The following is a 26508-nucleotide window of genomic DNA, read 5'->3' as shown; positions in this document are numbered from 1 at the left end:
TGTGATTGTGCATAGAAAAAATCTACATAGATCAAGACCATTGGCTGAAGAAGTGGAACGAACTAATTAAAGGTGCTGCCAGTCTCAACTCTTTTCCCTTATGGGTGCAATACTTTCCGCGTATTCTATTCCAAGCTATCAATAAAAGCGGTACGTCATTCAACGTCAATTAGTTTCATTACTTGTCTCGATTTCATTATACACTTTGCCTAAAAAAAAGCAAGACATTTCATAGAATGACTAGGTATTACATAGAATGCCGGTAACATAATGTATAAAGGTATGTCCAAACACAGCCGGCCGTCAATCGACGAGGTGAATCTATGTTGTTGCGTCACTTTCGACTCGAGAACCACAGACCGCAGGTTCGACCTTTGCTGCACCTTGATACAAAATTGAAAAGCCGGTGTGAATGTGATAAATACAAGACTTTACTTGTCTTTTGGGACTTTAGTTCTTTGGGGTTTGTAGGTAGTTTGGTTTCGATATCTTTCCTCGATACGTTCATTTCTAGCAAGAAAGAAGAAGACAATCTCAATCTAGGTAGGTAAATGATATTAGTTTTTACTGCTCGAAGAGTACTCTAAAGAGCTACTATAATAGAATAGAATAGGACATACCTCATTTATACTGCTTGATTGATTAACAAATCAACGGGTAAAACCCACTCCTAGGATGAGACTGAAAAGTCCCTTTACCCCCACAGTCTAAATAAGATCTCGATATCTACGTTGACACTGAACGATTTTTTTTTGTTCCCGTCACGAATTTTTCTTCGTGAGGCGTATTTGAATGAATGGACGTGTTCAAATTGCCAACGAAGAAAAATTTGGAAAAATTGTAACTTCGGAGAAAGAAACAGGGATGGCTTGAAGGGATCTCATTACCTCTAGAATAGAGTCAACAAATCTCTCGCGTAAATCATCTCTCTCCTGTTGAACTTTCTCAAAGGCAACTTCCAATGCATTATGAACACATTTCATTTGAGCCAGATCCTGACGAGCCTTGGTCAAATGCTTCTTTACGTTCTGAAACCAGAGGAAATACCAAGAGTCTAAGCAGGCGTCCACAACGAAGAACCGACCATAGCCTAGTCCCGGCCCAAGAGAAAATAAACAAACCATGCTAATGAATAGAAGCGTCCTCAACGGAGCCTTGACCATAGTACCGAAAATGAGCGTTTTTTTGCGAGGGTCGATGGTTTTCAATACATTTTTGGTAACATAGTAACCTGAAAAATGTCAGACCGAATGTCAAATAAAATAAAATAAAAACTGCGTTCATTTCTAGCAAGAAAGAAGAAGACAATCTCAATCTAGGTAGGTAAATGATATTAGTTTTTACTGCTCAAAGAGTACTCTAAAGGGCTACTATAATAGAATAGAATAGAACATACCTCATTTATACTGCTTGCTTGATTGATTAACAAATCAACGGGTAAAACCCACTGCTAGGATGAGACTGAAAAGTCCCACCCTTTACCCCCGCAGTCTAAATAAGATCTTATATATTTGATAGGTAGTATAGTACCACTATAACTACCTACTATGTCTTATTGTGGTCAATTTCCGTTCTCAGAACAGCTGGCTTTCTCCTTTCCTGTCTTTCTTATCTCTTCGCTTTCGGGACGATAAGAGCTCGGCAGTTACAGTTTCCTCTATCCAACCTCTTTGATAGGTAGTATAGTACCACTAGGTATAACTACCTACTATGTCTTATTGTGGTCAATTTCCGTTCTCAGAACAGCTGGCTTTCTCTTATCCTGTCTTTCTTATCTCTTCGCTTTCGGGACGATAAGAGCTCGGCAGTTACAGTTTCCTCTCTCCAACCTCTTAAAAAAGTTGCTGTCGGGAACTATACTATTGGTGTTTTTCCTGTTATTTCAGACATGGAAAAAATCTACATAGATCAAGACCATTGGCTGAAGAAGTGGAACGAACTAATTAAAGGTGCTGCCAGTCTCAACTCTTTTCCCCTATGGGTGCAATACTTTCCGCGTATTCTATTCCAAGCTATCAATAAAAGCGGTAAGTCATTCAACGTCAATTAGTTTCATTACTTGTCTCGATTTCATTATACACTTTGCCTAAAAAAGCAAGGCATTTCATAGAATGACTAGGTATTACACAGAATGCCGGTAACATATGTATAAAGGTATGTCCAAACACAGCCGTCCGTCAATCGACGAGGTGAATCTGTGTTGTCGAGGCAGTGTGGACGGTTTCAGTCGACATCGATCGACAGCCGGTTGACCATGTGTGGACACACGTTAACATCTTGTCTGATTCAATAAACCGTGTCAATGAGCAAACCAAATATTGGGCGTTTATTTTATAAATAAAACAAAAGATTGTTTCTCCTAAGGGCTATAATGAGGGAAGCAACCTCCGTGGCCGAGTGGGTATCACACTAGACTTGCACGCCGAAGGTCCCGGGTTCGATTCCCGGCGTGGTGGATGTTATTTCGTCTCTGTGCTTGGTGTTGCACTCACCACAAATAATTTATGATTTGATATATTGAGGGATGGGTATATTTTGACCGTTTGTTGACAAATATATGACATTACCTTTTCCGACAAATTTCCCTTTTATTCGCGAACCGTTACCAAATAAGCAAGTGAATAGTTAATCCCATGTGATTTTTCACGCCGAGTCGAATGGTGCTACTTTTAGTACTGTCCGACTTACGGTTGAGAAGTTGCGGGTTCGATACTTCCCTGTGTCGACAAATTTCCCTTTTATTCGCGAACCGTTACCAAATAAGCAAGTGAATAGTTAATCCCATGTGATTTTTCACGCCGAGTCGAATGGTGCTACTTTTAGTACTGTCCGACTTACGGTTGAGAAGTTGCGGGTTCGATACTTCCCTGTGTCGACAAATTTCCCTTTTATTCGCGAACCGTTACCAAATAAGCAAGTGAATAGTTAATCCCATGTGATTTTTCACGCCGAGTCGAATGGTGCTACTTTTAGTACTGTCCGACTTACGGTTGAGAAGTTGCGGGTTCGATACTTCCCTGTGTCGACAAATTTCCCTTTTATTCGCGAACCGTTACCAAATAAGCAAGTGAATAGTTAATCCCATGTGATTTTTCACGCCGAGTCGAATGGTGCTACTTTTAGTACTGTCCGACTTACGGTTGAGAAGTTGCGGGTTCGATACTTCCCTGTGTCGACAAATTTCCCTTTTATTCGCGAACCGTTACCAAATAAGCAAGTGAATAGTTAATCCCATGTGATTTTTCACGCCGAGTCGAATGGTGCTACTTTTAGTACTGTCCGACTTACGGTTGAGAAGTTGCGGGTTCGATACTTCCCTGTGTCGACAAATTTCCCTTTTATTCGCGAACCGTTACCAAATAAGCAAGTGAATAGTTAATCCCATGTGATTTTTCACGCCGAGTCGAATGGTGCTACTTTTAGTACTGTCCGACTTACAGTTGAGAAGTTGCGGGTTCGATACTCCCCGGTGTCAACGAATTTCCCTTTTATTTGTTAACCATATTATAGTCCAAGCAGACAGAGTAATAGAAGTTCTGTTATTGTGTAATAGTCCTAATCTAAATCTAAAATGGACGTGGCACACAAGGGATCAAGAAGAGACCGCCTTAACATAATAACAATGTGTAATGTGTTGGGTGAAGACATAAAAGTTGGATTTTGCTTAACTTCACAAAAAAGACAGCAATGTTTGAAAGAAAAGAGTGGAAAAACAACAAGAATGGGGTGCAATAGTCCGTGTGAGGAGTCCAGTATGTATTACATACCTACTGGACATATGTATTAGATACCTACTGGACATATGTATTACATACATACCTACTGGACTCCTCACACGGGAATTTAGTCGGAAAACAACCCTATTTCAATGTAATGTAATGTTGTTGTGTAAAGTGATGGGTGGATACATAAATGTTGGGATTTACCAGCGACCCCTTATAGGAATGGTCATTTATATGGACAATACTCCTTGGATGTGATGAGCTAATTTCACTGCAATAAACTTTTAATAGGAGCTAATTTTATTGCTTACAAAAATTACACTTTCCAAATAAAAAGTGTATCAACCTGATTATCAAGTCATTAATTATTATATTTTGGGTATAAATAAAATGGTAGATAGAGGTAGTCCCTACTTTATGGAGTACTTAACTTCACAAAAGAGACAGCAATGTTTGAAAGAAAAGAGTGGAAAAACAACAAGAATGGGGTGCAATAGTCCGTGTGAGGAGTCCGGTATGTATTACATACCTACTGGACATATGTATTAGATACCTACTGGACATGTGTATTACATACCTACCAACTAGTATTGAACATTATAGTCCAAGCAGACAGAGTAATAGAAGTTCTGTTATTGTGTAATAGTCCTAATCTAAATCTAAAATGGACGCGGCACACAAGGGATCAAGAAGAGACCGCCTTAACTTAATAACATTGTGTAATGTGATGGGTGAAGACATAAAGGTTCAAATCACCAAACTAGAAATTTAACAAGTTACTAGTTGCCAAAGTGGCAGGGACGAATTAAAAGGGGGGACCTGTACGTAACAGTTGGACTTTGCTTAACTTCACAAAAGAGACAGCAATGTTTGAAAGAAAAGAGTGGAAAAACAACAAGAATGGGGTGCAATAGTCCGTGTGAGGAGTCCAGCAGTCCAGTATGTATTACATACCTACTGGACATAATTATGTATTACATACATACCTACTGGACTCCTCACACGGGAATTTAGTCAGAAAACAACCCTATTTCAATGTAATGTAATGTTGTTGTGTAATGTGATGGGTGGATACATAAATGTTGGGATATACCAGTGACCCCTTATAGGAATGGTCATTTATATGGACAATACTCCTTGGATGTGATGAGCTAATTTCACTGCAAAAACTTTTAATAGGAGCTAATTTTAAATTTATTGCCTACAAAAATAATTACTTTCCAAATAAAAAGTGTATCAACCTGATTATCAAGTCATTAATTATTATATTTTGAGTATAAATAAAATGGTAAATAGAGGGCAGTACCTACTTTATGGAGTGCGACCCCTTATAGGAATGGTCATTTATATGGACAATACTCCTTGGATGTGATGAGCTAATTTCACTGCAATAAACTTTTAATAGGAGGTAATTTTAATTTTATTGTCTACAAAAATAATTACACTTTCCAAATAAAAAGTGTATCAACCTGATTATCAAGTCATTAATTATTATATTTTGAGTATAAATAAAATGGTAGATAGAGGTGTAGTACCTACTTTATGGAGTAAAAAAAAAGACGCCAACGTTACGTGGTGTTCCCAAGCGGTCACCCATCCAAGTACTATCCACGCTCAACGTTGCTTAACTTCAGTGATCGGACGAGAACTGGTGTATTCAACGTGATATGAACGTTGGCGAATGACGAAGAGAAGAATTAAATATATCAACACAGGTAACACGGCATGTCTTGTGGTTCAAGAGCCTTGTTTTACCCATGGAGGTATTTATACCTGAAGGTCGCATCAGGTAGTAGAAAAAATAAGCCCAGGTTATAAGGTTGTGGTTATGTACCGGGTTGAAATAGGCAAAGTCGGTAAACTTGCCTTGTTTACCACTCCCATGCCAAACTGTAGAAACAACATCCTGGAAGAGCCTATGGTTCAAATGTCAGGTAGTAGAAAAAATAAGCCCAGGTTATAAGGTTGTGGTTATGTACCGGGTTGAAATAGGCAAAGTCGGTAAACTTGCCTTGTTTTTAAGTTACCACTCCCATGCCAAACTGTAGAAACAACATCCTGTCTCAACTCAACCCGGTAACCCATATAACCACAACCTAATAGTTTGAAGGATAGCGCACCTGTCTTGTAAGCGCTGGGTCGCGGGTTCGTTCGATATACATGTTTAATTTTTCTCCAGAGAGAGAGAGGGGGGGGAAATGGAGTGGGGAAGAGAGAGTAAAAGAGAAAATGAGGGAGAGAGGGGGCTAAGAGAAGAGAGAGAGAGACTTGTTAGGAGGAGGAAGGTAGAGAGAGGTGGAGAAAGGAGAAGAAAGAAAGAGAGAGCTGGTAGGAGTAGGAAGGTAGAGAGGTGGAGAAAGAAAGAGAGAGGGAGAGAGCTGAGAGGTGGAGAAAGGTAGAGATTGAGTTTGCAAAGGCGACACGCAAGCCTCTGGGTTTTGTGATGCATATAATTATTACGAGCTGCGTACCAAGGAGGCTCAGGAATCAGGATCTGTCAGCAATAGAATAGGTATCCCAATACAAACATTCAATCCGTTTTCTTCCATCATTTGTAGTTTTTCCTCTACTCTGCACCTGAAAACGGCTACTTGGTCTGTGGCGTGTAATATCAATCAAATCTCGGACGCTTTGTGGTCAAGCAGAGCTTTTTCAGAACTTTAGTGGATATCACAGCAGTGCCTCCTTTGCAATCAATTTCCATATTTAAATAATCTTTTTACTCTAGCGAACAGTGGCTGGAAGGCGACACGCAAGCCTCTGGGTTTTGTGATGCATATAATTATTACGAGCTGCGTACCAAGGAGGCTCAGGAATCAGGATCTGTCATCAATAGAATAGGTATCCCAATACACACATTCAATCCGTTTTCTTCCATCATTTGTAGTTTTTCCTCTACTCTGCACCTGAAAACGGCTACCTGGTCTGTGGCGTGTAATATCAATCAAATCTCGGACTCTTTGTGGTAAAGCAGAGCTTTTTCAGAACTTTAGTGGACATCACAGCAGTGTCTCCTTTGCAATCAATTTCCATATTTAAGCAATCTTTTTACACTAGCGAACACTGGCTGGTAATGCCGCCACTGATCGCTACTCGATCAAAGTAGCTACTCCGTTGTCCTCACGAGGTTCAGTGCACCCCGAACTCCAAGCACAGAGCCGAAAATACTTCGACCCCGCCGGGATTCAAACTCGGGACCTTTGGCGTACGAACCTAGTGTGATACCCAGTCACTGATGCTACCATTAAAGTACGTATAATTACATTCACGAGGTTCAGTGCACCCCGAACTCCAAGCACAGAGCCGAAAATACTTCGACCCCGCCGGGATTCAAACTCGGGACCTTTGGCGTACAAACCTAGTGTGATACCCAGTCACTGATGCTACCATTAAAGTACGTATAATTACATTTTAGGTACAACATGTCCTAAACTAGCCGAAATCCTTAAGGCATGGCCGTTCATGTCACTCATCCATTTAGTGGTCTTGCTCGGCGTAGTTTAACAAAAACGAATCGGAAAATAGCCTATAACCTTCACGGGAGTGCAAGCAATAAGTTCACAAAGTTTCATTAGAATCGGATGAGTGGTTTGGCAAGGCATAAAGTTCGAACAAACAAACACTCACACAAACATTCATTTTTACATGGTTTTACTTAACTTGATATCTCTGTTTGTAATTTGTTTGGGTCAAATCTTGTAAATAAATTTTTATATATTAGATAGTAAAGTTTTTGATTTCTCGAGACGACTAGTTTTCTCCTACCCTGTCCTCCTTCTTTCTTCGATTTCGGAATTCTTGAAGCAGCTCGATTTCTCGCTTTTCAAATTCATCCTCGGCCAACTTGAGCCCCACTAATCCGTCTACCTGTAAATGTAGTAAATGAAAAAGCAAGTAGTGGCCAAACTTTATCCTAAACTAGCCGAAATCCTTAAGGCATGGCCGTTCATGTCACTCATCCATTTAGTGGTCTTGCTCGGCGTAGTTTAACAAAAATGAACCGGAAAATAGCTTATAACCTTCACGGGAGTGCAAGCAATAAGTTGACAAAGTTTCATAGCAATCGGTTGAGCGGTTTGGCCAGGCATAAAGTTCGAACAAACACACAAACAAATATTCATTTTTATAAAGCGCTTGGTCGCGATTCCCGCCCGGGGGCGGTACTCATCCTCAACAGATAAGGTTCGTTCTGGAAACGGCTGGCAGTACCCACTCGGGGTAGTTTGGAGTACCAAATCCCCAATAGGGACTGTCTGATGGTCGATAGTCCGAATAGTATATTCAATGGTCCTCATCGGAATTTCGCAACCGATCATATGCAAACATGCGTAGTCTGTCTCGACTCCAGTGAGGTCTGAAAGAAAATAATGAAATACATTAGGCCAGCCACTCATTATAGACCTGATCAGGTGTCAGGTCTACCTGATAGAGTCAGTTTTACCTGATAGTGTGTGTGCTCATCAGGTGTCAGGTATATCTGATCAGGTGTACCTGTCAGGCCTACCTCATAGTGACTGGCTGGCCTTAATTTAGGCGTCAGCTCCCATGGTGTAGATGTCACTGCGCTCGCCGAGGCGTTTATGCATGTCATTCGCTCTGTTTTTATTATTCTCTTTCCATTTTATTTTTTATTTTTTTTTTTATTTTTTTAACTTGCTGATTTTTTTAGGGCTTTTATTTTCTTCTTGAAGCAGCTCGATTTCTCGCTTTTCAAATTCATCCTCGGCCAACTTGAGCCCCACTAATCCGTCTACCTGTAAATGTAGTAAATAAAAAAATATAGTAGTGTAGTAAATAAACCTAGCGTTACGTACACGTAACGGTCCACATCTCTGCCCCTGGTTATCCGATTTCAATAAAATTTGAAATCTAGGGTTTTTGAAGCATTTTGAGATGATCTATAGATTTCTCGCTTTTCAAATTCATCCTCGGCCAACTTGAGCCCCACTAATCCGTCTACCTGTAAATGTAGTAAGTAAGTAAGTAAGTAAGTAAGTAAGTAAATGCAGTTTCTTTGTGTTATGTCACAACTTTGATGCTTACCTACTGCAGCATTGTAGGATTTTTTTCCAATATCTCAATAATCCTAACATCCAATGTTTATATCACAAAAATCGAGTAAAAAATTAATTCCGGCGCCATTGGGTTAAACCTCTTGGGAAAAATTCAATTTGATTCTTTATCTTATTTACCTGTAGATCAGACAGATGGCTCTGATGTTCAAACATAAGGTGTTTGACTTTCTGTTTGAACTGTTTTATTTCCTGTTCGTGTTTCTCTGCCGCCTCTTCCAGAGCACGGTCCTGATTCCTGAAATTATTATTGGGGGCACGATTAGCCCAGTGGTAGCGCGTCTGCCTTGTAAGCGCTAGGCCACGGGTTCGATTCCCGCCCGGGACGGATTTTATCTTGAAGGGATAATGTTCGTTCTTGGAATGGCTGGCTTTCTCCCATCCTGTCTTCCTTCTCTCTTGGATTTCGGGACGATAAGACCTTAGGAGTTACAATTCCCTCTGTTAAATCTCTAAAAAAAAAAAAAAAAAAAATGGCGGCGGCGTAACACTCATTAAAAAATAGTAATAAATAAATAGCAAGTGCGAACCCCATTATGCTCCTGAAACAGGTTACCTGAGAGAGGCCCGACTTTCCTCCAGTTGCTGTCGCGTGATCTCCCAGAAGGTCCTCAGCTTGTCCCGTTCCACCTGGAAGAAATTCCGCTCCTCCCTCTCCCTCTCCAGCTCCGTTCTAATCCTCAGGGCAAACTGTTCCAGCTGATCCCGAGACATTTCCGCCGTCGATAGTCCATCGATAATGCCGCCCGAACTTTTGCCGCTCTTCCCGCTCGTTTTACCTTTCTTCTTTGGACCCTGGAAGAAAGGGATGTGAACAACACATTACCTACAAAACAATACCTACAAAATAGCTTGTTTTTTTTACAATACGTAGTTGGTTCATGATGGCAACGTTTTGAACATGTCTTATAATTCAGTATTTCTTTCGGTAGGTATTTATGCCTTTTTTTTATCTTTATGTGTTTAAGTATCTAAATTATATCAATTACTAAAAAAATGTAAAATTTAAGTTGACATTACTTTCGTATCTCCAGAACTCCAGAGTGACAAAATTTATCTAGGAAACTGGAACCGGTGGCAGATAGATTAATTCAATTCATACAATATGAATGAGGTACATACGACTATTGCGGTACATATTTCACTATTATTTATTATTTTCATACGTTAAGAAATCTTCATTGCACACTTTTTTTTCTTCTTCGATTGATTTTGTTTCTTGGGTGAGATTTCCTTCTTTGGGTCTTTGCTTTTCACAACTTTATCAATAATGTTGAGTGAATTCAAAGCATCCTGCATACATTTATCACCGATGAGTGATAGATAAGACTCGAGACTGTTATTCCTAGCAGCTTTCTGTGGATCTTTAGGACATGGACTTTTACTTCGTTCATCAAGACGACGTACTGTTGGTTTGCGGTTTTTGTTGCTCTCTCCATTTCTCGGTGGGTTGCATGGAATGCACCGGTTCTGTGAGTTGCGCGGAGGTTCTTCAGAAGTGAGAGGTGGCTGGCTCGGAGATTGTCCCCAAGATTTATCATCCAGACTGTCTTGTCCATCAATTTGACGTGAATTCACCGAGTTCTCATTAGAAACGTTATCAAGTGGTTCACATTCACGTTTTAGCCCATCACGGTTTTCCTTGTTTCTAAACTCATTATATGTATTCGGTGGAGTTCCATCATGGGGTTCATTGTACTGATTTCTTTGATTTGTCATCTTATCAAGTGGTTCACATTCACGTTTTAGCCCATCACGGTTTTCCTTGTTTCTAAACTCATTATATGTATTCGGTGGAGTTCCATCATAGGGTTCATTGTACTGATTTCTTTGATTTGTCATATCACTGTTATTATTTCTATTACCATTGTAGGAGTCAAGTGGGGTAGTATCTTTAGAATAGTTATCGCGCTGTAGTCTCAGAGGTTTTGTGTTGCGAGTTCTGCAATTTTTCAAAGGTTTCTGTGAAGTCCTATCACTATGATCATTATAGGTTGGACCCATTCGGCTGGAAATTGGTTTTCTATTCATACCAATACCACCACCTGCATAGGAGAATCTAAACCTATCATTTCTACCATTTGTAGAATGGTGAGATCGGAACTTGGTGCTGTAAGAACCCATCATTCTGCTACATTTCTGCGGTGGTACACTTCTGTTATTCATTATTCTATCTTTTAGAGTAACTATTGTACTTTTATATTTATCAAACTCTTCTTTCTTTCTTTGCAATTCTTTACTACAATGATCTATTTCATTTTCCTTTTCATCTAGTTCTCGGTTCAAGATTGTTATTTCCTCTTTCAGTTGATTGTTTTCACGTTTATATCCATTTTGTTCTTCTTCCAAAGTAACTATTTTGACTTGTAATTTAGCAAACTTTGTAGTTTCCGTTGCTATTTCATTTTTTAATTGCTTGATATAAGATACGTTTTTCTTGTTCATATCTTCAAGTTTATACTTTGCTTGTTCACATTGTTGTAATCTGTCTTTAATGTCATCGATTTGCGACTTTGCAGTTTCCGTTGCTATTTCATTTTTTAATTGCTTGATATAAGATACGTTTTTCTTGTTCATATCTTCAAGTTTATACTTTGCGTGTTCACATTGTTGTAATCTGTCTTTAATGTCATCGATTTGCAATTTACATTCCTCCAACTGCTTCTCACAAGTTTCACACTGTTTTTTACATTCTTCGTTCTCTCTCAATACAGCTTCAAACTTTTTCTTGTATTCGATAAACTTCTTTTGCATGTGATTCAGTTCTTTCTCTTGTGCCTCTATGATGACAAGTTTATTTCGGGCATCGTCCTCCAATTTGACAATTTTTTCTTTTAGGTTACTCAGTTGAATTTCACAATAATTTTTATCATTCAGAAGATGATCATTTTCATTTTCCAACTCAGCTATTTCATCAAAAACTCCACTGAACTGAGCAAGGTCTTGCTCTTTACGTTGAATACTGCTCTGTAAGTTTTTGTTTTCTCTTTTAAGCTTTTCAATAGTTTCGTCTTTTTCATTCATGGCTTGTTTGTCTTGTCGGCGTAGATTTTCAAGTTCTTGAATAGTATTTTCCATATCCGAGATCATCTCTAACAAGCTTTCATTTTCACAAAGCAGTTGGTTTCGGTACCCTTCCAATTCTTCAAATGTTTTGACGATGTTCTCCAATTCCACAGTTTCGTCCATTTTTATATTATTTTGTTAGGTGGTCTCTAACAAGCTTTCATTTTCACAAAGCAGTTGGTTTCGGTACCCTTCCAATTCTTCAAATGTTTTGACGATGTTCTCCAATTCCACCGTTTCGTCCATTTTTATATTTTTTTGTTAGGTGATAGTGCGTGTTTTTTATAGTCCTTCATGTGTTTAACTTCAAATTTTAGCTATGAAGTATGGTGTGGCGCAGAGAGTGAAAAGTTATAACTTACTTTTACCCAAAATGTCAATCCATCCATTTAAATTCTTAGCCAAACTACTCGGAATCACACGAATCAGAATATTAGCAGCCATTGCCGTCAGTACGTGACATCAAAGCATAACGAACAATCAGTTATGGTTCAATATTATATGAACGAAATTTTCTAAATGGACTAAAAAAAAGGGGTTTCATTTAGGTCTCAAAAATATCTACACCCAAAACAATGGGCCTTACCCTCCGATCATGAAATTAACAAACGTCATATTTTTCATATAATTTACATTACAATATTAGTTTGTTAAATATGTAAATTATTTAATTGTTTCTCTTTGTTACTTACCATATTGACTTCAACTCACGAATGTAATGATAATCTCAAAATTGCAAATGTTCCTGCACTCTCTGCCCTTCTTAACTCCTTCAAAAACAGAGATATAATTAGGATTAATACATACGTAACTATGCAAGATTAATTTCGAAATTTCACAGGGCTACAATAGGTACTGATTAAATCAATTTTTTTTAAAAAAAGGTAGGTAGTAATTAAAAAGGGTAAACATTAAAATTAAGAAAGAGTGGAATAATAAGTTACGTGGTCCCATTTTAAAACTCATTTAGAGGGTGATATGACATATTAGGTACCCGCAAGTAATGTAACTTAGAGAAGAAGTGGAGTAACCAGGGTAACATATAAACAATGGGGTAAGGGGAAAATTAGGTAGAAAAGGATATACATGTACCTCATTCCTCATTTATCCTGCTAGGATGAGACTGAAAAGGCCCTTTACCCCCCAGTTTAACCCCGTCTGTCTTGCTTACTTTTTCTCTTAGGTAAGGTAAGACGGCAGCTATTTACTTAGTAGCTTTTCTTCAAAGCAATACACATGTACATAGATATTATACTTTCAAAGGTATAATTCACATAAAAGTTAATATCTTGGGGGAAAATAAACTAGATATTCTGAATTGTGACAAAATAAACAAATTTGTACTTTTATTTGGAACCAACAAACATTCTAGTGGAAATGGGGGAAAATTTGAACTCTTTGTAGCTAATTACAAAAAATAAAACTAGATAATAACGACTAAAATAAGGCAAATATTTTGAACATATCAGGCAGTAGAAAATATCAGTCTCAAAGGATTGAATTGAACACATTAAGAACACGAAGATTACCTTACTGAGAGGAACTCTGTAGGTATTTTGTAAGAGGGAAATTTCAAGGTGGGGGAAAAATGGCAGATTCCTGGGTTTCCAACTTTCTAATTTAACAATTTTTCATCTTAACCAGGTTAACTTATATGTCGAATGAGTCATGATTATAAAAAAAATACTATCTACTACTTTTTATCACAAACAAAATACTTTAACTAAAAATAGGAAAATAAAATAAATCACTCTTATAAAAGAAATACTTAAAGGAAAAAACATGGTTGTTTGGAATAATGATAGGTTTAAATAATGACCAACTATACCTATTCCAACACCACATAACATTATAATAGGTAGGAACCATCATTATTTGAACTAGTAGGAGACCAGGAGAAATAGCTTAAAAAAATAAACTAAACAAATAACAAAAAATACTGGACAGTTATTTTTCAGACCTCATAAAGGTTCAAGGTCTAGGAAAAATATAGAAAGAAATATAACAAAATTGAGATCAAGGCCTCAGCTTTTCAGAGTAAAATGAAAAAGTCTTTAAAACAAAACTAGGACGATCTTAGATGATGGGAAATTCACGCTCAGACCGTGACAGATGACCGTCAGACTTTCTGACAGAGCTAGGACCCCTAGTTTTGTCAGATGGTCTAGGACCCCCCAGTTCTGTCAGACAGTCGGAAAGCGTGTGGCGGAAAAAATCTCCGAATAGGTCTCTGTGACATGTGAAAACTATGTATTATGTTATTAAACCCATAAAATACACGAGACCTTGTTTAGACTTCTGGGGTAAAGGTACTTTTATTCTCATTCAAGCAGGATAAACAAGGTATTCTGTTCTATTAAAGTGCTTAACTGGACCAACGAATGGCTTATTGCCTTTCCTCCCTTTGAGTGCTTTACCTTGAGTAAACTTCGAGCATTTTTTGAGTGGCATCACTCAAGACTTGAGTGATGAATCTGAACTCAAGTTTGGTTTGGGACGGGGGATGATAGAAGATTCGGTGTTCCACGTAATTCCGCGCTCTCGTCAGTGAGTCAAACCTAACCCGCGTGTCTCCAAGAAATGAATATTCCCCCTGAAAATGATGTGAACAAGGAATAAAATAGAACAGGCCTCAGCTTTTCAGAGTAAAATGAAAAAGTCTTTAAAACAAAACTAGGACGATCTTAGATGATGGGAAATTCACGCTCAGACCGTAACAGATGACCGTCAGACTTTCTGACAGAGCTAGGACCCCTAGTTTTGTCATATGGTCTAGGACCCCCCAGTTCTGTCAGACAGTCGGAAAGCGTGTGGCGGAAAAATTTCCGTATAGGTCTCTTTGACGGTCTGCAGGCCTGGGTCAATCAGACAGTCCGAGCATGAGTGACCGGCATAAGGTGTCAAGAACAAAGTCAAGAGATTACTGTCTTGGCCAGCGAGAGGGCCCAAACGGACCTCCCATCTGGGCCGCGATGTTCTGGCTTACTTGCTGTGCAAGTTCCATCACATTAGTTCTCATCTGTTCAGCAAACCCATTGTATTGACCCGACACGAACGAATTTCGTATCCCCGCCATGTTGTTACCGGGAAATTCGGTCCAACCGTTTCCATTCTTTCTCTTCTTGTCGTTCCTATTGCCCTTGGCGTTAAACTGGAACACAGACGGTCCAGTCGGTCCACATATGTTGGACTGGAAAGGGTTTCCTGCACCGAACGGTAGATTTTGATTCTGATTGAACATGAAAGGACTTGGCTGCTCCCAGACGGTATTTGGTAGCACAGCGTTTGGTTGATTCCATATACGAGCTAGGTTTACGTTGGACTGTCCTGTAAGAGGTATCCTACACTGGTTAGCCGGAGGAGGTCTATCCCAGAAGACGTCATCTTCATGGAACGGGGCACTGGACGGGTCAGGCCCGGGTGCTAGTGGAGGGGTAAGGGTAAACCCAGAGCGTGGTTCAGGGGCGGTTGGAGAGGGAGGTTCTGTTAGTATTGGGAAGTATTGCTCCACTGTCATATCGTCCGATTTCTGTTGAATGCCACGCAGGAGATCCTTGGCACATTGGACCACAAGCTCTTTCAGTTCTGATGGAGATTTGCCTGCGAGGAAAGATAGAGTGAACTACTACAGTCTCTATAGGACAGAGTCTTCGGGTCTGAATCCAAGAAGGGGTTAAAATAAGTGATTCACAAGCTCTTTCAGTTCTGATGGAGATTTGCCTGCGAGGAAAGATGGAGTGAACTACTACAGGCTCTATAGGACAGAGTCCTCGGGTCTGAATCCAAGCAGGGGTTAAAATAAGTGATGCACAAGCTCTTTCAGTTCTGATGGAGATTTGCCTGCGAGGAAAGATGGAGTGAACTACTACAGGCTCTATAGGACAGAGTCCTCGGGTTTGAATCCAAGCAGGGGTTAAAATAAGTGATTTTTTATCTTGTCAATTTTAAGTCGTTATCTACGGGTTAATATAATAGCTCGAGCATTATTAATACGTCACACCTGCCTCGGTGGTGTAGTGGTCAAGACGCTTGCCTGGTAAACAGGAGGGCGTGGGTGTAATCCCAGCCGAAGTATGGAATTTATCCGAAGTCGTTATCTACGGGTTAATATAATAGCTCGAGCATTATTAATACGTCACACCTGCCTCGGTGGTGTAGTGGTCAAGACGCTTGCCTAGAAAACAGGAGGGCGTGGGTTCAATCCCAGCCGAAGTATGGAATTTATCCCCAATAATTTGAGAATTTAACCTAAATAATTATTATTACGTCTGGCAGTCCGAGCATGAGTGACCGGCATTAAACGAAGCATTTTAATCTATTTAAGATAAGAAAATAAATCAGGAAAATAAATGAAACTTACAGGTATCTGAATCAGTGGTCTGTCTAGCTTTTCTTCTGGCTCGGAGAACTTTCCTGCCCTCTACCTCGGCTGTATTTGCCTTGTCCTCATTCTCAGTGTTCTGAACTTTCTGATCCGCTTTGCATTGGAGCACATAGTCTATATCTCTACACTTCACCTTACCAGGTAATTTCACTTCCCAGATCTCGGCTGAAACGGTTCGGACACGCGACACGGCATATAATTACTCGTAGGCAATTACATAAAAATCTCTCATCTTTAAAAACAACAAAAACATTGTTTAAGCAACCTTCGCCTTCTACATAGGTATTAGTTTGATTTTTTTTTTTTTTTTTTTTTTTTCCAGGGGGAGTTAGGGAGATGGAGAGAGGGAGACAAAGACAGATATGGAAGAGAAAGAAAAAAGGATTTGTGTGTGTGTGTGAGAGAGAGAGAGAAGGAAGAAGAAAGAGAGGGGGGGGAGAGAGAGAGAGAGAAAAGGTAAAGAAAAGGAGGAAGGAGGGAGAGAGAGAGAGAGAGAGAGAAGGAAGGAAGAGAAAGGTATAAGGAGAGGAACAGAATAAGAAGAATATTTTCCATCAGAACACACAGAGAGAGAGAGAGAGAGGAGAGAAGAGAAGAGAAGAAGGAAGGAAGGGAGGAAGGAAGGAGAGTGAGAGTGAGAGAGAGAGGGGGGGAAGAGATATGGAAGTAGGGAGAAAAGATGACAGGAGGTAGAGAAGAAGGGTAGGAGGAAGGGAGAGAGAGAAAAGGAAGGATGAGATTGGAATAGAGGAGGAGAGGGAGATAATTAAAAGAATATTTTACATCAAGGCAAATGAGAAAAGAGTGAATGAAGAATTGAATATATCAACACAGATGAACACATGAGAAGGGGAGAATATGATCAAGCATGCCGGGAGGCGCGCGAACGTCATGAGTTCGAAGCGCCGCGCGGCCTATATTACTTAAAAGAATATTCACACTTGTCACTTGTTGTTCGGGGAAAAAAACTGTCGTGTGTAGTGCGAATAGTGAAACACTCTTTTTTAAATTACATTGCCTACAAGTACATCTTGTGTGGTTTGGAAAAAAAATCGTGTCGTGTGTATAGTGTGAACACTCTCATTTAAATTACATTGTCTACTCTACAGGATACAAATTAGATTAAAACTTACCAATATGAGTTAGGACTAGGTTACTCAGATATCTGACCAAGGCACGTGTGTAGTGAATTCCATCTGGGCATCGCCTGAAAGAGACGTAAAGATGTGTTTTCAATCTTGTATTTCCCCAGCTCGAGCTCAAAATTCAAAGCCCGCTTCTTGGCCTCTTCGAGTTTAGTCTGGAAAACATAAGAATAATTTCTTTTCTCAGAAAAACATGCAACATTTTTTGAAGGACCTATTGCCACCCAGATACATACATACCTAAACTGCATTAAGTGTACCAAGTTTTAAGTCAATCAGCAGAAAAAAAGTGGCTCAAAAAAATAAAATAAAAAAAGACGCCAACGTTACGTGGTGTTCCCAAGCGGTCACCCATCCAAGTACTATCCACGCTCAACGTTGCTTAACTTCAGTGATCGGACGAGAACTGGTGTATTCAACGTGATATGAACGTTGGCGAAAGACGAAGAGAAGAATTGAATATATCAATGCTTGTAACGCGCCATGCCACCATGTGATAAAAATGATAAAATAGCTAAGGGGGGAGCAATGGGAATAGACTACGAGAACTGGTGTATTCAACGTGATATGAACGTTGGCGAATGAAGGATAGAAGAATTAAATATATCAAAACAGGTAACACGGCATGTATTGTGGTTCAAGAGCCTTGTTTTACCCATGGAGGTATTTACCTGAAGGTCGCAGCAGGTAGTAGGAAAAACAAGCCCAGGTTTTGAAGAGAAGAATTGAATATATCAATGCTTGTAGCGCGCCATGCCACCATGTGATAAAAATGATAAAATAAGAAGGGGGGAGCAATGGGAATAGACCCCCACTACTTGATACGATTCACTAACACAGTACGAGGTCGTACAAACTCACTAGGAACTACGACTACGAGGCACATGGCACATACACACTACCATGAAATGAGACATAGTAGGTATTTCATTGAACTCTGGAACTTACCCAGAAAAATGGCTCTTATGGGGCTCCCGAAGGCCCGATGGGGCCCAAAATTCACCGAGAAATTTTTCTTTAAAATAAATATTGAACATTTCTATGAAATTTCATTAAAATCGGTGAGCCCGTTCGAGAGTTACAATGAAACAGACAGACCTATAATGCAAAATCTTCGAATTTAAAATTTCACGAGTATCATTTCGTTTGGGACATAGTAGGTATTTCATTGAACTCTGGAACTTACCCAGAAAAATGGCCCTTATGGGGCTCCCGAAGGCCCGATGGGGCCCAAAATTCACCGAGAAATTTTTCTTTAAATATTGAACATTTCTATGAAATTTCATTAAAATCGGTGAACCCGTTCGAGAGTTACAATGAAACAAACAGACAGACCTATAATGCAAAATCTTCGAATTTAAAATTTTACGAGTATCACTTCGTTTGTTCAACTAATACGAAGTACTGTCGGATTTTATATTCAGCAATTTACAGAAATTTCAGATTTCAGCAGCGAGAGACCGCGTCGCTTATTCTTACCTTTAAATTGGCAATAATAGACAGATTATTGATCGTAATCTCCGTATAGTAGACTTTCAAATTGTTCAAAGCTTCAGCATGGTTTTCTTTCAGCTTTTCAATGAGGACATTTTTCCTCTCCTCCACTTCTGACACCTCCAGATCACTCTTCAATTCTTCGTGCAGTTGAATATCTTGAATCATCTGCTTGTATCTCTTCTCGATGTCGCTTACTTTCTGTTCGAACTCCTTACGGGATTGGGACAGCTCTTCAGCGTGTTCCTGAAATTTGTAAATGGTTTCTTCAAATTAAGCGGGCCGCAGCGGATTCACAATTGAAAAAGGGGATTGTGTAGTTAAATTCTTAGCCAAACTACTCGGAATCACACGAATCAGAATATTAGCAGCCATTGCCGTCAGTACGTGACATCAAAGCATAACGAACAATCAGTTATGGTTCAATATTATATGAACGAAATTTTCTAAATGGACTAAAAAAAAGGGGTTTCATTTAGGTCTCAAAAATATCTACACCCAAAACAATGGGCCTTACCCTCCGATCATGAAATTAACAAACGTCATATTTTTCATATAATTTACATTACAATTAGTTTGTTAAATATGTAAATTATTTAATTGTTTCTCTAAAAATATCTACACCCAAAACAATGGGCCTTACCCTCCGATCATGAAATTAACAAACGTCATATTTTTCATATAATTTACATTACAATATTAGTTTGTTAAATATGTAAATTATTTAATTGTTTCTCTTTGTTACTTACCATATTGACTTCAACTCACGAATGTAATGATAATCTCAAAATTGCAAATGTTCCTGCACTCTCTGCCCTTCTTAACTCCTTCAAAAACAGAGATATAATTAGGATTAATACATACGTAACTATGCAAGATTAATTTCGAAACTTCACAGAGCTACAATAGGTACTGATTAAATCAAAATTTAAAAGAGATATAATTAGGATTAATACATACGTAACTATGCAAGATTAATTTCGAAATTTCACAGGGCTACAATAGGTACTGATTAAATCAATTTTTTTTAAAACAGAGATATAATTAGGATTAATACATACGTAACTATGCAAGATTAATTTCGAAATTTCACAGGGCTACAATAGGTACTGATTAATTAAATCAATTTTTTTTTTTTTTAGAGATATAATTAGGATTAATACATACGTAACTATGCAAGATTAATTTCGAAATTTCACAGGGCTACAATAGGTACTGATTAAATCAAAATTTAAAAAAAAGGTAGGTAGTAATTAAAAAGGGTAAACATTAAAATTAAGAAAAAGTGGAATAATAAGTTACGTGGTCCCATTTTAAAACTCATTTAGAGGGTGATATGACATATTAGGTACCCGCAAGTAATGTAACTTAGAGAAGAAGTGGAGTAACCAGGGTAACATATAAACAATGGGGTAAGGGGAAAATTAGGTAGAAAAGGATATACATGTACCTCATTCCTCATTTATCCTGCTAGGATGAGACTGAAAAGGCCCTTTACCCCCCAGTTTAACCCCGTCTGTCTTGCTTACTTTTTCTCTTAGGTAAGGTAAGACGGCAGCTATTTACTTAGTAGCTTTTCTTCAAAGCAATACACATGTACATAGATATTATACTTTCAAAGGTATAATTCACATAAAAATCCTGCTAGGATGAGACTGAAAAGGCCCTTTACCCCCCAGTTTAACCCCGTCTGTCTTGCTTACTTTTTCTCTTAGGTAAGGTAAGATGGCAGCAATTTAGTAGCTTTTCTTCAAAGCAATATATACATAGATATTATACTTTCAAAGGTATAATTCACATAAAAGTTAGTATCTTGGGGGAAAACAAACTAGATATTCTGAATTGTGACAAAATAAACAAATTTGTACTTTTATTTGGAACCAACAAACATTCTAGTGGAAATGGGGGAAAATTTGAACTCTTTGTAGCTAATTACAAAAAATAAAACTAGATAATAACGACTAAAATAAGGCAAATATTTTGAACATATCAGGCAGTAGAAAATATCAGTCTCAAACGATTGAATTGAACACATTAAGAACACGAAGATTACCTTACTGAGAGGAGCTCTGTAGGTATTTTGTAAAGTTTCAAGGTGGGAAAAAATGGCAGATTCCTAGGTTTCCAACTTTGTAAATTAGCAATTTCTTATATTAACTAACTTTAACTATACTTATGAGTCATGATTTAAAAAAAAGTACTATCTAACTACTTTTTATCACAAACAACAAAATTCTTTAACTAAAAATAGGAAAATAAAATAAATCACTCTTATAAAAGAAAAACTTAAAGGAAAAAACAAGGTTATTTGGAATAATGATAGGGTTAAATACTGACAAACTACCTATTCCAACACCACATAACATTATAATAGGTAGGAACCATCATTATTTGAACTAGTAGGAGACCAGGAGAAATAGCTTAAAAAAATAAACTAAACAAATAACACAAGTACTATCCACGCTCAACGTTGCTTAACTTCAGTGATCGGACGAGAACTGGTGTATTCAACGTGATATGAACGTTGGCGAAAGAGTGAATGAAGAATTGAATATATCAACACAGATGAACACATGAGAAGGGGAGAATATGATCAAGCATGCCGGGAGGCGCGCGAAGTCGCGAACGTCATGAGTTCGAAGCGCCGCGCGGCCTATATTACTTAAAAGAATATTCACACTTGTCACTTGTTGTTCTGGGAAAAAAAACTGTCGTGTGTAGTGTGAATAATGAAACACTCTTAAATTACATTGCCTACAAGTACATCTTGTGTGGTTCGGAAAAAAATCGTGTCGTGTGTAGGTATAGTGTGAACACTCTCATTTAAATTACATTGTCTACAGCTACAGGATACAAATTAGATTAACCGTCGTATGTATGAAATCCAAAGATAAACTTAAGTTTAACTTAAGACGAACAATGTTGCCAATTTCATGTCATTTCTTGAGATAACTGGCTAGATTTCATGAAATTTGGCAAGATTTTCATTTCAAGTTAAACTTAAGTTTATCTTTAGATTTCATACATACGACGGTTAAACTTACCAATATGAGTTAGGACTAGGTTACTCAGATATCTGACCAAGGCACGTGTGTAGTGAATCCCATCTGGACATCGCCTGAAAGAGACGTAAAGATGTATTCAATTATTCATGTTAGGCTCATTCCCCGAATCCGCTCAAGGAGCGAAAAAATAGCTCAATCCGCGGAACAAAAAATGCAAAATGCTCATTCCCCGAAATTCGGCAACTGAGCAACTGTAAATAGCTCAATCCGCGGACTGGATTTATGCAAATGCTAAATTGCCGAAATCGGCCATTGAGCATCATGAGATTGAAGAATAAACTGCTTACTCCGCGGAGTGGAAATAAGAAATGCCAGACCGCGGATTGTAGCTTTTAAAACAGCTTGGAATTTTGAAGTTTTGTTTTTTTTTCTGAAGGTAGGAAAGAGCCCTTGACAAATTTGATGGTGATTTCAAAATCCAGGTTCAAACCCCAGCAGTGGCACTTTTTGGATAAAAGTCGTCGTTCCTCGAGAAATTCAAATAAGAACCCCTATTTTTTATTTCACTTTTGAAATCTACGTCGAATTTCATGGGTAACCAAATAATCTTTTGCTATTATTGGTAAGTGGTAAAAGTTACAAGGGGTTCAAGTCCCGCAGTATACCATTAGCCATTAGATCGGGGTTTCAGCATTTTTCAAAACGCACAATCCGCGGTCTGGCATTTGGAATTTCATGGGTAACCAAATAATCTTTTGCTATTATTGGTAAGTGGTAAAAATTACATGGGGTTCAAGTCCCGCAGTATACCATTAGATCGGGGTTTGAGCATTTTTCAAAACGCACAATCCGCGGTCTGTCATTTAATGTTCTCCACTCCGCGGAGGTCCCCCAGCCAGACTAAGCTGCTCTCCCTCTTAATGGGAAATAAAAAGAGGGAAACTGTGTATTTACCTATGGGCAAGGAGTCGAGTATAATAATGGAAATCCAGGACATCGAACCCAAACTCCTTGGCTACGGAGGCAGCATAGTAGTTGGCTTCCAGGATTTGAAACTGAAGAGAGTTCTGAATGAATTCCAGCTGTGAAAGAGAACAGACATGTGAAAGGATCCTCATTTGTCGAGTATAATAATGGAAATCCAGGACATCGAACCCAAACTCCTTGGCTACGGAGGCAGCATAGTAGTTGGCTTCCAGGATTTGAAATTGAAGAGAGTTCTGAATGAATTCCAGCTGTGAAAAAGAACAGACATGTGAAAGGTTTTGTTTTGCAGGCGACTACGTGCTACTAAAAGTCGAGGATTTGAAACTGAAGAGAGTTCTGAATGAATTCCAGCTGTGAAAGAGAACAGACATGTGAAAGGTTTTGTTTTGCAGGCGACTACGCGGTACCTACGTGCTACTTAAAGTCGCGCGTCTTTCGGCCCAAGACTCGCAGATAGATGTGATTAATTATGTGAGTAGATCAAAATGTGCCTGGCCCAGGTTTCCAAAGAAGTCCGGTTCGACCGACCTTGATTCCGCTATTTAGGGCTACATAAATAAAATAGAAAGAGCTCAAAAACAGTTCGAAATTCTCACGAATTTACAGAGATTTAATAGATTATGTAGAGAAAAGGTGTCCCGCACTCCCGTAACAAATGTACGGTTTGAGGATTTGAAACTGAAGAGAGTTCTGAATGAATTCCAGCTGTGAAAGAGAACAGACATGTGAAAGGTTTTGTTTTGCAGGCGACTACGTGCTATTAAAAATCGCGCTCTTTCGGCCCAAGACTCGCAGATAGATGTGATTAATTATGTGAGTAGATCAAAATGTGCCTGGGCCGGGTTTCCAAAGAAGTCCGATTCGACCAACCTTGATTCCGCTATTTAAGGCTACATAAATAAAATAGAAAAAGCTCAAAAACAGTTCGAAATTCTCACGAATTTGCAGAGATTTAATAAATTATGTAGAGAAAAAGTGTCCCGGAGATACTCCCGGTACAAATGTACGGTTTGGCCGCTATTTAAGACCATATTTTTTTTCAAACAAAGGAAGTCGCAAGAAGAGTTCGCAGTTTTTAGGTCTTAGGACTTTACCTTACTTAGCCTCGGGTAAGTAAGATCCAAACAAAGGAAGTCGCAAGAAGAGTTCGCAGTTTTTAGGTCTTAGGACTTTACCTTACTTAGCCTCGGGTAAGTAAGATCTTTTTTTTAGGCAGAAAAAAGGCTTTTAGCTTGCTATCCAAGTTGAGCTTAAAGTGCAACGCGGCAAATGCTGCCCGAGTGGAAACGTAGCTTTACAGAGAAACGTCCTACCTGTTTGACAACCAGAGCTCTTCCTTGTATCTTGGCGGCGGGGTGCAGGGCAGTCACCCACACCACGGCAGTGTCACACGGTAGGTTAACGTCCTACCTGTTTGACAACCAGAGCTCTTCCTTGTATCTTGGCGGCGGGATGCAGGGCAGTCACCCACACCACGGCAGTGTCACACGGTAGGTTACATTGGAACAGTAGCATCAGCTTGCGTATGTTCGACTGGAACTTGATGTCGCCATTCGGACCCCAGCGATTCACATCCCACACCGTGGAGTTGATCAGTACCACCGAGGGAGCCTCTCGCGGGACCCTAAAATTCAATAGATTTTTTCAAGTTAAACGAAGAAAGAAGGAGAGAAATAGATAAAGAAAAAAAAAGAAAAAAAAGGGGGGGCTTGAAAAAAAAAAGAAGGGACGGGTGCGGAAAAAGTATCATCAGAAAATTTCCGCCCCTGCCGCGAATCGAACCCAGCACCTCCAGATTGAGAGTGATGCGAAAAAGGGGAGGCCTAAAAGTGCGATGTGAAAACTATGTATTATGTTATTAAACCCATAAAATACACGAGACCTTGTTTAGACTGCTGGAGTATAGGGACTTTTTAGTCTCATTCAAGCAGGATAAACAAGGTAACCGAGGGAGCCTCTCGCGGGACCCTAAAATTCAATAGATTTTTTCAAGTTAAACGAAGAAAGAAGGAGAGAAATAGATAAAGAAAAAGAAGGGGGGGGGTTTGAAGGGACGGGTGCGGAAAAAGTATCATCAGAAAATTTCCGCCCCTGCCGGGAATCGAACCCTGCACCTCCAGACTGAGAGTGATGCGAAAAAGGTGAGGCCTAAAAGTGACATGTGAAAACTATGTATTATGTTATTAAACCCATAAAATACACGAGACCTTGTTTAGACTTCTGGGGTAAAGGGACTTTTTAGTCTCATTCAAGCAGGATAAACAAGGAAAGTGACATGTGAAAACTATGTATTATGTTATTAAACCCATAAAATACACGAGACCTTGTTTAGACTTCTGGGGTAAAGGGACTTTTAGTCTCATTCAAGCAGGATAAACAAGAGGGCATCTGTAACCAAGGATGATGTTGATGTATGATTGTAGCATTGTAGGTAGGTACTTCAGGCCTGTTGAAGATCACTGACAGAGTGAGTAAGTAGGTACTTAAAATAGAGTTAATAGAGCTTATGTAGTTAAGTTACCTACCTAGGTAAGTAAGTGTATTCAACTTTTTTCCTTACCTCACAAATACTTTGCTGTTTCTTGTGCACACAATGATGATAGAATTAAAAGCAGAACTTTATTCAAATCCTTACTTTTTTCACCTTTCAAATTAAAATGGTTTGGCATTTTTTTTACTTTTTTTCTTAAAAATGATAAGAAATCAAAACCAGAATTTCAAAAATTCGCGCTCCTAATTTTCAACCGCTATCAGCATTAATGGCTTCACTTTTTCTACAGGAATCCATCATATCCATGACGAATCAACCTCCTTGAGCATAAATACAAATGAAGCGGTAAAATTTGAAAATTTGTAGTTTCTGTGAGATTTTCCTGTAGTCCAGAGTCCACTAGTCCTGTACATTTTCCAGGATTCCAGGTTCTTTCCTGTGTTAGTTTGGTAACTGATGCCCAAGAGCATTAAAAAAGGGACAAAGTCACTCATCTTTCAAATTCTCAAATGGGTTTAAGATTTTTCGCTTTTTAAGACTTCCACCAAGTTACTGAGCTACAAAATCAATACTGCTGTAATCCAAGTACTATCCACGCTCAACGTTGCTTAACTTCAGTGATCGGACGAGAACTGGTGTATTCAACGTGATATGAACGTTGGCGAAGGAGTGAGTGAAGAATTGAATATATCAACACAGATGAACACATCAAGCATGCCGGGAGGCGCGCGAACGTCATGAGTTCGAAGCGCCGCGCGGCCTATATTAAAAGAATATTCACACTTGTTGTTCGGGGAAAAAACTGTCGTGTGTAGTGTGAATAGTGAAACACTCTCATTTAAATTACATTGTCTACAAGTACATCTTGTGTGGTTCGGAAAAAAATCGTGTCGTGTGTATAGTGTGAACACTCTCATTTAAATTACATTGTCTACTCTACAGGATACAAATTAGATTAAAACTTACCAATATGAGTTAGGACTAGGTTACTCAGATATCTGACCAAGGCACGTGTGTAGTGAATCCCATCTGGACATCGCCTGAAAGAGACGTAAAGATGTACCTATCCATGTTCCAGTGTTATTGTAGGGTTAGGTTGAACGCAAAAAGGAACTTTCACAAATGAGCAGTGACCAGTGTTA

The 26508-nt window shown here is 38.9% G+C and overlaps 3 protein-coding genes and 2 non-coding genes across 5 annotated transcripts; all 5 read right to left on the bottom strand.

Annotated features, from left to right (window-relative positions):
• Window positions 1–5282: 5282 nt before the first annotated feature.
• Window positions 5283–5401, bottom strand: LOC113465723. Its single transcript, XR_003390344.1, has one exon. It is a non-coding gene; the product is annotated as a 5S ribosomal RNA (ribosomal RNA).
• Window positions 5402–7472: 2071 nt separating this feature from the next.
• LOC103505062 (dynein regulatory complex subunit 4-like) lies at window positions 7473–12271 on the bottom strand. The gene is made up of 6 exons (XM_026820321.1): window positions 12223–12271; window positions 9351–9589; window positions 8915–9032; window positions 8395–8476; window positions 7955–8076; window positions 7473–7589 (listed from the first exon to the last, which is right to left on the bottom strand). Exons 1-6 carry the CDS (start codon window positions 12247–12249, stop codon window positions 7473–7475), a joined length of 705 nt encoding a protein of 234 aa, XP_026676122.1. The 5' UTR covers window positions 12250–12271.
• On the bottom strand, window positions 9905–12257 carry LOC103505052 (SWI5-dependent HO expression protein 3-like). The gene is made up of 4 exons (XM_017442278.2): window positions 12041–12257; window positions 11307–11917; window positions 10525–11174; window positions 9905–10401 (listed from the first exon to the last, which is right to left on the bottom strand). Exons 1-4 carry the CDS (start codon window positions 12104–12106, stop codon window positions 9962–9964), a joined length of 1767 nt encoding a protein of 588 aa, XP_017297767.2. The 5' UTR covers window positions 12107–12257; the 3' UTR covers window positions 9905–9961.
• A 2476-nt stretch (window positions 12272–14747) lies between the features above and the next one.
• On the bottom strand, window positions 14748–26082 carry LOC103505043. Its single transcript, XM_026820316.1, has 6 exons — window positions 26024–26082; window positions 24286–24499; window positions 22843–22970; window positions 21928–22001; window positions 16221–16409; window positions 14748–15460 (listed from the first exon to the last, which is right to left on the bottom strand). The coding sequence occupies exons 1-6, from the start codon at window positions 26080–26082 to the stop codon at window positions 14781–14783; spliced, it is 1344 nt and encodes a 447-aa protein (XP_026676117.1). The 3' UTR covers window positions 14748–14780.
• On the bottom strand, window positions 17708–17826 carry LOC113465719. Its single transcript, XR_003390342.1, has one exon. It is a non-coding gene; the product is annotated as a 5S ribosomal RNA (ribosomal RNA).
• Window positions 26083–26508: the final 426 nt, after the last annotated feature.

Source organism: Diaphorina citri, unplaced genomic scaffold, assembly GCF_000475195.1.
Source record: "Diaphorina citri unplaced genomic scaffold, Diaci psyllid genome assembly version 1.1 scaffold8, whole genome shotgun sequence".
Lineage (NCBI taxonomy): Eukaryota > Metazoa > Arthropoda > Insecta > Hemiptera > Psyllidae > Diaphorina > Diaphorina citri.
Note: the sequence above shows the minus strand (reverse complement) of the source record. Positions and strands in the feature narration are given on the sequence as shown.

Excerpts from the sequence above, each read along its gene's own strand:
- LOC103505052 (XM_017442278.2), bottom strand. The coding sequence starts at position 12,106 with ATGGACGAAACGGTGGAATTGGAGAACATCGTCAAAACATTTGAAGAA. Across the intron at positions 11,175-11,306 it reads ATAGCAACGGAAACTGCAAA|GTTTGCTAAATTACAAGTCA; the intron begins GTCGCAAATCGA and ends GGAAACTACAAA. Across the intron at positions 10,402-10,524 it reads GCTAAAACGTGAATGTGAAC|CACTTGATAACGTTTCTAAT; the intron begins CACTTGATAAGA and ends GTGAATGTGAAC.
- LOC103505062 (XM_026820321.1), bottom strand. The coding sequence starts at position 12,249 with ATGGATGGATTGACATTTTGGGTAAAA. Across the intron at positions 8,077-8,394 it reads GCTTCAAGAAGAAAATAAAA|ACCTCACTGGAGTCGAGACA; the intron begins GCCCTAAAAAAA and ends ATTTTCTTTCAG. Across the intron at positions 7,590-7,954 it reads CAGTCCCTATTGGGGATTTG|GTAGACGGATTAGTGGGGCT; the intron begins GTACTCCAAACT and ends CTACATTTACAG.
- LOC103505043 (XM_026820316.1), bottom strand. The coding sequence starts at position 26,082 with ATGCTTGATGTGTTCATCTGTGTTGATATATTCAATTCTTCACTCACT. Across the intron at positions 24,500-26,023 it reads TCACTCACTCCTTCGCCAAC|GGTCCCGCGAGAGGCTCCCT; the intron begins GTTCATATCACG and ends ATTGAATTTTAG. Across the intron at positions 16,410-21,927 it reads CCTAGTCCTAACTCATATTG|CCGAGATCTGGGAAGTGAAA; the intron begins GTAAGTTTAACC and ends GAACCGTTTCAG.